Below are 12630 nucleotides of genomic sequence, written 5' to 3' on the forward strand. Positions count from 1 at the left end.
CTACTCATACTGTGGTACACAATTAATATGTGTACCCATTTTTGTTCTTTCCTCTTACAGTTTTTGAAATACACATACCTAGAGGAGTAATGTGTCCTCCTTGTCCATGTGATGTCTGAATATGTCAGATATTCTCAGAGCTCTAGATTCACTCACTGCTGTTCACTGTTGGACACTCTGTGCAAGGTCTCTGAGATGTGTTTCTGGTGACTTCTTTTGGCACAAGAGGTAATTGAAGAGAATTATTTTGCCTTAACAAAAGGCAATACTGCATAACTTTTTCCACACAAGATTTCTGTGACAGTAGGAGGAAGACAGAGCAGTGTCCATTAAAGATTCCAGGGGCATTTTGGCCCTGTCTGCACACATAAAAAACACTTGCTAAAATGGTCAATTTTCAATTAGGAGATGAAAAGTTAACCTCTGTAAATTTGCTTGCTTGATGACATCTGCAAATGAATTCTGAGAGAAGATGATATTTAAATAAGCATTTACACCAAAACATGATTCCCTTTAATCTGCGATTACTTATTGATGCAGTTTTCTGTGCTGAGCTATACAGCAGAGCTTTAAAAAAAACCCAGGCACATCTACAATAAAAGACATAAAATCAGCAGAAGTACTGAACATTAAAATTTTCTTTCCATAAAATAAATTGATTGATTGATAAAATGTGCATCATAAAAAAAAGCCTATTAGCTCTCAGGAAAAGGAAGCTGATGTTAGTGTTCATTATACTATTCACTGTAGTATTTGATACAGATGGCAGAAGTACTGTACTGGAATAAGCCATCACAAAAACCTTCTGCTGGGGAACTAGAAACCTTGCTAGCTGGTTAAAAAGAATGTGTCCACAAAGTAAATCCTGTGGACACCTCATTCTTACACCATCAAACTGTAACCTGCCCATGGTGACTGCAGCTGGCACAGAGGGTGAGCACAGCGTTTTCATAGCTGCTCAATTTGCTGCTTTTGTGCTCTGCAAAAAGGGCAGTGTGTTGCCTCATTTTAAACAGGGAAGAAAAGAGGCAAGTAAAATATATGCATTTTCCCATACCACAAAACCAATCCAAATTAATTGTTTTATAACTCCCATCTTTTGTACAAATCACAGGTTACTGAGAACATGTGCATAATGTGTATCTGGATTAGCAGATGGTCTTGGGCACACCTGCAAGATCATGTTCCTATAACCTTCAGCAGCAGGTCAGCGTAGCTTTATTTTAGTTAACCAAATACTTGGTACATCCCCACTTATGATTTATTCCTCAACAATTTTAGTGATAAAGGAATCTTACATTGAATGATTTATTGCACTGAGTGCCTCGGAGGATTGCTCTCCTTCCATGCAGCCTCAAGTACTACGTAAATTAACATTCATTTGAATGGATGCTGCACTGAGGGCTCCTGACAGAACGTGCATCAGCAAGCAGCAGCGAGCACAGCAAACTCTTTATGTGGCAAATAGGAAAACCTGTTCAGTATTACACTTGTGTTCTCTCCTGAAAAGCAGGCATCTGTTGGGGATCTTAATAAACCCTGAGCTAAGATTTGCTTCTGCCTTGTAACCTTGCATTAGAAACAATCTGTAAAATGTACAGATATTCTTCTGGAGGAAAAGCACAAGGCACTTCAGAGAGGTCTCACACAAAACTCCCCAGTTTCAGTCCATTTTATTAATAGTGTTGGAAAAGGGTTTGGATGAGGTAACTCTTAGTGTCTTAATGTTGAACTGTGATGATTTACAACACTTTAAATCAACAGACTCTAAGTCAGGACCCACCAGTTTCAAATGGCTGACTTTGGTCATATTAACTTGAATCTTCCAGCCTGTGACTTTCATGGGATTTGTATTTAAACATAAGTTAAATTCTGAAGTAGAATTATAAAGGTTTTGAGTTTAACTGCATTCTATGGCTCAAGTCTGCAAATGAGCTCCAGTTCTAGTAAAAACTGAATGCTGGTCTATATGAATGCTTAGTGGAACTTAATGACTTTCTGAGCAGCTTTGCTTTGAAGTTTTAGCAGGTCTGTTCTGACGTCATTTACATTACTGAATACCCAAATCTCTTACTAGAGTAAAACATGACCAAGCTGCTCTATTTTCGATCAGAATTACTGCCTAATTCTAAATGAATCTGAAAGTAAAGGCTTCAGGACTGATTGCAAATACTTAGAACTCCTGTAAGTAACAACATTCTTACTGTATTCTTATTATTTTGATTTATTTTTGGTTTTTGCTTGTTCTTTATGGTTCTTTTTCCACTGGCTTTCATTAATATTTATTGTCTGCATTCAACAGCAGCTGTTTGATGAGCTGCTACTTACAACAAAAGAAGGAAAAGAGGGAAATACAGCTTGGTATACAAAACGAACTCCAGTTTGATTTCAGTAAAGATAGCAACCATAAAATCAGTGCAGTGAGATTTCTTTATTCGCTTTCTGCTTTGCAGAACCCCGGAGTTGACTTTGGAGATGTTTCTGAAAGAATTGCTCTGCGACAGCGACTGCAGTGCCGGAGCTTTAAGTGGTACTTGGAGAACGTGTACCCTGAGATGAGGGTTTATAACAACACAGTCACTTACGGAGAGGTACAGTATGTCTTTGGGAACACATCGTGGCTGCATTCGAGCAGTCCTCTCCTTTCAGTGCTGGGTGTCAGGATGTGCAGAGCAATTACAAATCAGCACAGCAGCGACAGCAAAAATGCCCTCCCCTCCTTTTAGTCAGCACCAAGGAGTGTGGCTTTGGAAGCTCCGTTCCTTTCGTTGGAGTGCAGCTGGTGAAGTCATCCACAATGACGATGACATGCAACCGCCTAGGCTCTCATTTTAAAATACTGAGACATAAGTTTGAGGCAATCATTTTCCCAAATAAGACGTCACAGTCATCATGAAAAAACATCAGTGGTCAGCAGAGCTAAAACAATTGTGTACATGAACGGCAATTAAATCCAAAGGCAGGATATTTTCCCACAAGACAACTAAATGGACACTGTTCCTTTCTCTGCCACTTGATTGACTTCATATAAAAATCAGTCAGGCACTTGAGACACTGATACAAAGTGCAAGTTCTATTGCATAATATCACTTTGCATCCTAATACAACTATCCCCATCAGGAACTGAGAAAAGACATTGAGCAAATTCAAGAGGAGCTGTTGGTATCTGTCAGCTCGGAGGACGTCATTAACAATGAAGAACATTGGCAGAAGTGCCAATGTTCTGTCAATTATACCAGACCCTGAGCAAGCTGGGCTCTAAAACAAAGTTTGTTCCTCTTGAGCTGTCACATAGAAGGTTCTTGAGTCAAACAGGAAGTTCAGTGATGCAAATATCTATTTCTTTAACAGTTTAAATAAAATAGAGCCATGCAAGCTATTTAGCTGGTATAAACCAGCCTAGGTCCCTTTCAGTCGTACTTTAGGCCTCATCCTAAATGACACCGAGCTTGTTATTAAATACTTTCTCTTCTGGTTGTTTTCCTGGAGGAAAAGACGCCTGGATTTTTGTGAGTTTCAAGGAGAATAAATGTATTGAGTAGATGTGAAACAGATTGAAACAGTAGTAAAAATCTATTTCCTAGTGACTCAATTCCCATTTTTTTAAAGCCATCTCATAAAGCTGTCTTCATCTTCTTTAGCCTTTATAGCACCCAAGCCATAAAATAAACCTCCTGAAATTTGGTTGTTTGTGAGCCCCCTTATCCAGTCAGATTCCCTGTTATGCTTGTACACTATAATATGAAGGATTATATACTGATTTTTTTTCTGGCGCCTTATGCAGCAGCTGTTCCTGTATTATGGGGGTGGCCAGACAGGTACTTCACAGTCTAAAGCAAAACTTACTGTTGAGTCTTTTGAAGTGTCTGTCTAAGTAACTTCTTGTTTATGATATCCCTAAAATTTTTCTATGTCCAAAATATGTGTGTAATGTTTCCAACCTCAAGAGAAATGCCTGTATTTTAACAAGAGCTCCATCCCATTTTTTATAGACTTGTAAATTCTCCTTGTCTGGGGAGTGCAGGAATTTTTAAGTACCTTTGATCTCTGAACCTGTGCCCTTTCATAAAATGTGCTTTATGTCAGTTCTGTACATAACAATGTACTATATTTTCAGTTCAAATAAAAATTTTTCACATGTTTTTTTGGTTTTATAGAAGCAATAGGAAGAAAAAAAGCATGTCACATCCAACACCAGTCCTAGGTAGTTCCTATCCTGTTTGTAAAGCCACATTCTCAACAAATAGGGTCAAAATTTATGTTTGCACAATGGGAATTTGGAGAAAAACTTGGCCTGGGTTTCTTAGGGTGGATTTTAAGAAGTTCTGATCCTTGAGTAATTGCTGAAAATACATCTCTGCCCCAGGGTCTGCAAAGACAGCAGGTTGTCCAAATAATGTCTTTTCCTGGAGCAGATTCACTGGTGTCACCCTGTCGTAGCTGAAGGAGAAGCATGTGTCTCTCAGAGAGCGGTTTTACACAGTACTTGTTCCAAGAGCTGTAGCACAGCTGAGATTTAGCTGGACTGAACTAAAATCAGGATTAATTTCCAGCTCAGCTGTTTTCATTCTGATCTGGTTACAGGTGCGTAACAGCAAAGCCAGTGGCTACTGCTTGGACCAGGGGGCCGAAGAGGATGACAAAGCCATCCTTTATCCATGCCATGGAATGTCCTCCCAGGTAAATGGTGAAAATCCGATAATTAACAAGAAACCTTTAACTTAGAGAATATTCAGAAGATACAAAGAGTCATTTGGTATATTTGAGTTGTGTTTGGCAGTATAATTCCTGAGCTGCAAAGGCAAATGTCTGGCTTTACTCCAGTCTGGTTGGGTGCCTTTTCCAAGGTTGTCCAGCATGTGAATCTATACTTCAAAACTTCCAGTTAGGAAAACAGATGAATCACATTATTTTATTTAAATAACAGGGATCCACTGAAGATTAATTAATTTAGGTAGTCTGTGTGAGGGAGCAGTTCTTCTTGTTATGACATTACTTATTCAGGGTACCTCTTTAATTTAACTGTTCCTTGGTCCAACAGACTCCTGGGCAGAAATTATTTAGCAAGCTGCTGATTTGATTCCCTGAGAAGGCAAAAAGTTAAGCACGTATTTAACATCAACTTCAAAGGGAATTAAGAATACCCTCTAAGTTAAGACTTTTCTAAAATATTTCTTTTCTAAAAGATTTTTTTTGTCAGTCCCTGTGCATATTATTATTTTCTAACAGATGTCTGAAGATTTTAAAATGACATTTCTTCTTTCTGTGCTTGTAGTGATGTTACCTGTTTTTTAAATACAAGTTGGATAATATTTAAATCCAGGACTTGAGCTTCTTCTGAAATGCAATTCCAGTTTCTTTTGAAGGAGCATCTGAATCAAAACTATGTTAATGAACATTCTCATGTGTAAATAAACTCTGACCTTATCAGGCTTAACAATTATCTGAGGTTCAGTCATACATATATTGATTGGGAGTCCTGGCACGTGCATCACCACGGAGGCAAAGTGAGATAGACAGTAATTCCTACTGGCATAATGTCTATCTTTGGCAGGATCATTATGGAGTATTTGACTGACACTCTCCTAGTAGAGGTGGAAGGAGCAGCCTTTAAATAAGGTAAAAAAATAGCATTGCTTAATTAGATGTAAATTAGCTTTTCAAGAAGACTCTCGTTAGAGATGTTAAGGCGCTCAGAGAGAGTTCAGTCTCTTGCTCCATTCTAATCTGAAAGTTGCAAATTTAAGTCCTTCCAGAAAGTCCCCTAGCAACATCTAATCTCTATCAGTGTGCTAGCACTTAAAAGAGTAATGAAGTAAATGGTTCTGACTGTAATTTATTTTGCAATTTAAGTCCTTCACCTGCTTGTTTGCCTCCATGATTCCTGTTTCACAGAGTAGGCTTTGACTTCTGGAGGAAAATAGATGAGGGCATAAGTTATAGTGAATTTCTTTGAAGGTACAACATGCCCAGCTTCTCCTGACTAACTTGGGGGTAAAAGTAGCTCCTTTTAGCCACCAGCTCTGACCAAGTGCCAATGGGACAATGTAGGTACATTCCCACAATCCTTTGACCCTGGTTGTGAGTCTGATAGTCCATTTCCTGCAGCAAGCCCCAGGTATCTTGGGTTTATATTGCATGATGAAATAACACTGTTCCTCAGGTGATTCTGGATTTGGTAAAGAATTTTATGTAAAACACAAAGAACACATTGTACAGTATGGCACATGTATTTCTTAAATGGCCCTACCAAGCTCTTCATTAAATTCCTTACCCTAATACAAGAAGAGTGCACAAAAATACCCAGATATTTTCCCTTTTAAAGAAATTTGATACTTCAAAGTATTCTTCAGAAATTCGCAAAATATTTACTGCCTAGAAACTTGAAATTGGGTACTGACCCATTAAATCCTGCAGGTAGATCTTCAGTGTCCTGTATATGTGAATTTTCTGGAAAAGCCTGAAAAGTTGGCTTTAGACTTCACATTGCAGCCACAAGCTAGAGCTGCTTTGTTATCAGCACTGTATAAACACATAAAAAGAGAAACTCACTCTTTTCAAACCCGTAAGATCCAAAGTATTCCATGTGTCCAAGAATTATCAAAGTATGGGAAAGGCAAAAAGTTAATTTGTCAAATCATCCTGCAGCACTTTTCATTTCCCTTTAAAACAAACAAACCGACCAACAAAAATCAGGAAAAGAGTTTTCATTCTGCAAGATACACCAAGTGAAGGTGATGAAGAGGTGATGTTTTATCTAAGTTGAGTATTTCACAGACAAGCATGGGTTGGAGCCACTCAAATGCAGCCAAGTTAATTAATGATTACACAGCTGGAAAACTTCTGTCATCTCACTACAATTTACAAAATTAATTCAGTGTGAGAACCACAGCTGCACAAACCCTAATCAAGGATATTCAAGCACATAGCATGAAAGGTGTTGACAGCAAGCGTTTTAATATATTAAATAAACATTTTTAAAGCCCCTCTTCTAATCAGCCTGGGTGAGCATAGTTGTCTGCTGCATTTAGCTTTCCATTTTTGACATTTTTCATCTCAAGCATAGGATATAAAATACCCCTACTGAGCCAAGATTTGGTTTATTTGTACATGCCTACTGAACATAAATTAGTATAAATATGGAACTCACTTTCCCCAGTTGGGTTATCACTGGTTTTCATGTGTCCTACCAAAGTGAAAGCCTCTCCCAGTTCAGCTACAGACAGCCTTGTTTGTTGTTTGTACTCTTCAATTCTGACAAGCACCTTACCAGTGATTTTAGTGTACTCATGGTTCCATGGAAACCCACACAAGTCAGGCAAGTGTTTAAAGAAAGCTGAGTTAGGGATAAGATTACTGTCCATCTGTGATAAAACATTCTTTTTCTCTATGTCTTACCCTTCTGTTTCCCTTGGATGTTGTTGTCCTGCATTACAGTGGCAAAATAAAGCCACTCCACTGTGACTGCTCCATGAACAAAATGCCTTTCCCTATGTGTATTTTCAAGATCAGTTTTCACCATGGTAAATCACATCTCTGTAATGACATCAGCTTTTAAATTTCTTTATTCAAACAAGGACAAGCTCTTTAACGGATGCTCTGGAATGCATTTAGCCTGAGTTTACATCAATTTAGTTTAATGAGTTTGACTTGAGCTAAGTCATTGTAAGCTAACAGCTAGGAATATCCAGACAAGGTTTTGCATCAGTCTGAGTCGATTTCAAAACCTATTTTACAGAAAAGTAGTGTCCTTTTTATATGTGTTCATTGGATCTGAAGTTTGAGTCTAATGGCTTTCAGGAAAAAACTGTTTGCAAATACTGCTGGGAGAAACAGTCCAGGACTACAGAAGATTTGTAAAGAAAGGAATATATTGGAAGTCTTGAACTGCTTTGCCTCTGTGTGTGGCCTCCATTATACAATCAGCTGCAAAGCCCAGTGGTGCTGTAGCATTACATTATACCCTTTCATTGTAAAATAAATTTTTTAAAAAAGTGGGATTGTGAGGACAGATACAACGCCCCCAAAAGTGGAATGTGTTGTTCTGGAAGCTTCTTAGAATGGTTATAGGACATGCAGGTTTTGAACCATCTGAGAGCACTTACACAGCCCCAGTGGAAATATTCACTGCTGTGAATGCTGTGATGTGGAGCTGGTTATATGGTATGTGAAAGAGAGGAGAACTTAATGAAACAGCATCTTGGGACAGAAGGGCCACGGTGAACAGCCTCCTTCTCCACCCTCCTCCCTTCCCTTTCACAGCAGAGAAAGGGGAGGCACTGCAGCTGTGAAAGAGAGAACTCCCTCTGCATTGAGATCAACCAGAAGGAAAGGAGAGCTCCGTGCTCGGATTCCCGGGGCTTGCAGCTGCACAAACAGACGGAATGAGAGGAGATGAACGGCTCCACTTAAACTGTTGCTAAAGGACAGATATTTAACATTTTGCTGGGCAGAGCTGTGACTGCCCAGACTTGCATGCAGGGCAGCAGGGTGGATAAACAGGTAGTTTCTCCACTTGCAGGAAGAGGTGGGTGAGATTCTGGAACAAACATGGAAGTTTGGTACCTTGTGATCTGTTTGCCTTGAGGGGACAGGGACTCTGGAGATGTAGGGAGTTTGGGATTCCTGCATCACTCTCTGTTTCAGTTCCTGTGTCAGCTTACAGCTTGCTTTAACCTGCAGAACTGAGGGACCATTAAAGATTGCCTTTTGCCTGGAGAGCAATAGTGAAAGAGAGGTTAAATTGAGTGTGGAAAGCTACCAGGCCCATCCTAGTAACTGTTTCCTACAAACAATCAATCACCAATCATTGTAATCATTTGGTGCTTTTTTCACTTGACTGGAAATTAGCAGGAATGGATGTTTTTGAAGTCAAATCCTCCAGTTAAAAGCTGCCATTTTCTTACCACATTGACACTCCTGGAGGATCATGTTCCATAGGCAGCAGCACTGACTATTTTTGATCCAGGTATGGTGGCTTTGATAAACAACCTTTGACATCTTTTGCATTCTGCTCGGATTTCTGGATGTTGAAGGGAAAACTATCCTATCTTACATCAGTATAGAAGATGGTATCAGGATTAGATCTTGAGTATTTAATAGAGCACTTGGCTTCAGTGTCATTTATGTGAATCCTTCAGCTCTTCCCAGATAAAAGAGAAAGGCTGAGTGAAGGTCCATTCCCATGTGATGTATAAAAGTTTGCTTCTGTTCTGCAGCTTGCAGTTTGGAGTATGTGGATACTGAAGGATCTCAGCCCATCAAAACTGGCACAGATTTTTTTTTTTTTAATTAATAAGATTTAATATTTCTTAATAAAGGGGACTTTGTCGTTTGATTTTGGCTGGTTGGCAGCAGGAATGGATTTGACATGATGTATCATGCCTACAGTCCTAACACAAATTCAGGGATTATTTCTTTGTGGATATGTTAGTGACACTTAACATGAAATTTGAACAGAGAAGCCATCATTTTCATTGACTATATCCCAGTTCCTGCTTTCTAGCCTGTAGTAATAAGCAACTTATTTTAATGCTTATTTTATTTTCGCAGTTTATGTTGTCTCTTGGAAGTTAAGATTGGAATTCTTTGGAGGGAGATGTTATTAACCACATAGTAGTTTCTTGAACCTTAATTTCTGGTCTGATTGTGCAGAAGCAGGCACTACAGCTTTGCTATGTAATATGGTCTGAACTGAGATAATTCTTTGTGGGTGGGGTTTTTTTTAGAATTCTATTTTATTGCAGAATAAGCCTAAATTTTCATGACTGTTGGAACAGCCATAAAAACTTGACAGAAAGTGCAGATTCAGGAAATTAAGCCCAAGCTGTTCCATTTGTCTCGAGATTGTACAGATAAGTTTCCTGTACCAAGCCATCCCTGACCCTGTTGAGCTGTAACACAACTGCCACTTTCAATACTGCAGATGGTTTAGAATAGAGTTAATGTGTCTTCCACTTCTAAAGCCTAAGAGAACTGGTACTTTCTGCTTTGACAGGCTGCTCTATGACAAAGTCTTTCCCAAGTACATGGCCACTGTGATGCAGAGCACATGTAACTCTGGCTACTGAGATTCTGATGACAGAGAATGTTTTAGACTGTTTTAATATCAGTACAGAAAATGCTGCTCATCTCAAACCACAGGGAAAATTGATCCTATCCTACAGAGCAGATAGCCCATTATAAACAGTGCGTCTGATTATCTACATAAGGCAAAGCCAACAAGCTTGTGGGGTGGGATTTTGGGACTACAGAGAGGTAATACACACTGCAAGATGAATACATTTTCTGGTCAGTGTTTCAGCCATACCTGCAGTTCATTTGAACTCTGCTGAAAACCCATTAAATAGAAGTGTGAAATACACAATCAGGTTTTACTTTAAAAAAAATAAAAAGAAAGAAAGAAAAAGAAAAAGAGAGAATGTTGTGTTTGCTTTGGATTTTTTTCCCAGCTCCTTTTTATGTGAAAAAACAAAGTTAATTTGTCAGACCTGGCAAGTCCATTCATAATTGGAATTACTTTGCTTGCTTGAGCTTCTTTCACATATGTCCCTCCTAACCTCAGAGTGGAAAAAAACCCCAAAAGTGTCCTGATTTAGTGTGTACAGACTGTGCCATGACAAAGGCACTGTTCATACCCAGAACAGCCTTGTGTGGTTATCTCTCTGCTCTTCTCTCTTATGTAGGCTCTGTTCTACCTCTGTGCTTCACATGGCTGCTCTGAACAGAAGTGGCAGGTGGGAAAATGAACACATACTATGTCAAAGAGCATCTGGTCTGGGAGCAAGTAGACCATGCTCTTTTTACCACCAGCAAGAAATGATTATTCACAGCATGATTCTTCTGAGGTTAATAAGGATGGCAGTAGAAAGCCAGACTCTAATTTGAGTTTTTTGATTGACTCTTAATGATATCTCACACACTGGTCAGTGGCATCCAATAAATGGCAGGCACTTCTGACCTTCCTTCCCTTTCTTGTTAAGTAATTTCAGCCGTATAACAGCAATAAGCCCAGACAGGCAGTGAATTTCCTGGGTGGTAATTGCATTTCTTTGGTGGCTCAGATCCTCACCCTGCAGCATCCAGACTCACAGCACACAAGCCACGTAGCTGACTCCACTCTGCAGTCTTTTGGCACCTGGCTGTTGCACTTTCAGAGTAAGAAGGGCAAAATATTATGCTGGTTTAATGACTCTGGGTTTAAGCACAGAAGTGAGAAGTAGATAAGTCTGATCTGACGTATTGGCCTGCTGCCAAATTAGCATCGTGCACTTTTGCTTTAATGTGCTTCACACAAAACTGAAATACCAGAGTGTCATTGTTTATTATGTAGGCCTGAAGCATATGTTAGCAAATTTGCTGCCATTTCCTTCATGGTTTCTTTTTTCCTCTCATATTTTTGGATACTGGTTGCATGGTTGGATTTTTTCAGTAACATTTATTTACAAAAACTAATTAGACTTGTTGCTATCAATAGCCTCTAACAGAGCTCTTAAGAACAAACTGCACGACAAAATTGACATTGTGTCCTTGTTAAATCAACTCCTACTGAGTGGGCATGATTTACATATTGATTACTTCACTTTCTTGATTGCCCTTTTTACAGTGAAATACTGGGTGGGGAGTGGTGGGGAGCAGAAGTGTGGGAGAAGGGACTGTTGTGTTCTAGGTTTTACCAACAAGGTTCCCAAGCTTTGCCCTTGAGCAACGTGTGCCAGACCCAAGGTGCAGCAGGACAAAGGGCTCCTCACCACCTCAGAACTTTCCTTTCTTCCCCAGCTTGTCCGCTACAGCTCAGAAGGTGTCCTGCAGCTGGGGCCACTGGGCTCCACCGCATTTCTGCCCGACTCCAAATGCCTGGTGGATGACGGGAAGGGCAGGACACCCACCCTCAAGAAGTGTGAAGATGTCCTGAGGCCAGCACAAAGGTTCTGGGATTTCACACAGGTGTGGAAGAGCTCAGGAAGCCTTGTAGAGATAAATTGGAGAGGGATGATGCTCTAGAGGGTATTCCGTGAAAAACAAGGAGGTCTTTAGAGGGCTGTACTAGGAATTCTCCCAGCTGCCTTTTAGAAATAGTCAAATATGTTTTCCATAGATCATGTGCTACCCAGGAATATTCTTTCATTATTACTATAAATTTTGGGGTATGCTTCCTAGGAATTTTTACTTATCCTGTCTTGGAATATTCTCAATTTCTGTCATGAAAATCAAGCTTGTAATTGTTTACTGTCCAGGAATTTTTGTGTCTAGAACTTTTCTAGAATTCATCTAGCACCTTTATGGGCTTTTTGTTTTTTCTTCTTTTTTTTTTTTTTTAAGATCTAGAATCTACAAATCATTTTTAAGACTTTCAAAAGCATTATTACAGTTTCTGGGATTTCCTATTTCTTGGGCTTCTGGGATTCACTAGTGCTTTTTAGATATTTTCTAGTGATTTGGGGGATTTTCCCAACAATTCCTAAATCTACAATTATCAAGGAATTGTTTTGGTACTTTGTGTGTATTAGCTAGCTTCTCGTAGGAATTTCTAGCACCTTCTGGGGCATTTATCACTTGATATATACAGAAATTTCCATGCATTTCATAATGTTTTTAAGGATTTACAGATCTAGTACTAGTTTTTTTTTT

At 39.2% G+C, this 12630-nt stretch overlaps 1 protein-coding gene across 1 annotated transcript in view; it reads left to right on the forward strand.

Annotated features, from left to right (window-relative positions):
* GALNT9 (polypeptide N-acetylgalactosaminyltransferase 9) overlaps positions 1-12630 on the forward strand; it is a 131641-nt gene that overhangs the window by 113996 nt on the left and 5015 nt on the right. Inside the window, exons 8-10 of the mRNA XM_042034948.1 lie at positions 2454-2591; positions 4585-4680; positions 11779-11946. Of these exons, the coding sequence (XP_041890882.1) occupies positions 2454-2591; positions 4585-4680; positions 11779-11946 (402 nt within the window). The remainder of the gene's footprint in view (positions 1-2453; positions 2592-4584; positions 4681-11778; positions 11947-12630) is intronic.

The sequence above is a fragment of the Corvus kubaryi genome, unplaced genomic scaffold, assembly GCF_017639235.1.
Source record: "Corvus kubaryi isolate FWS band 111438036 unplaced genomic scaffold, C.kubaryi_AGA036_p1.0 37382, whole genome shotgun sequence".
Taxonomy (NCBI): Eukaryota; Metazoa; Chordata; class Aves; order Passeriformes; family Corvidae; genus Corvus; species Corvus kubaryi.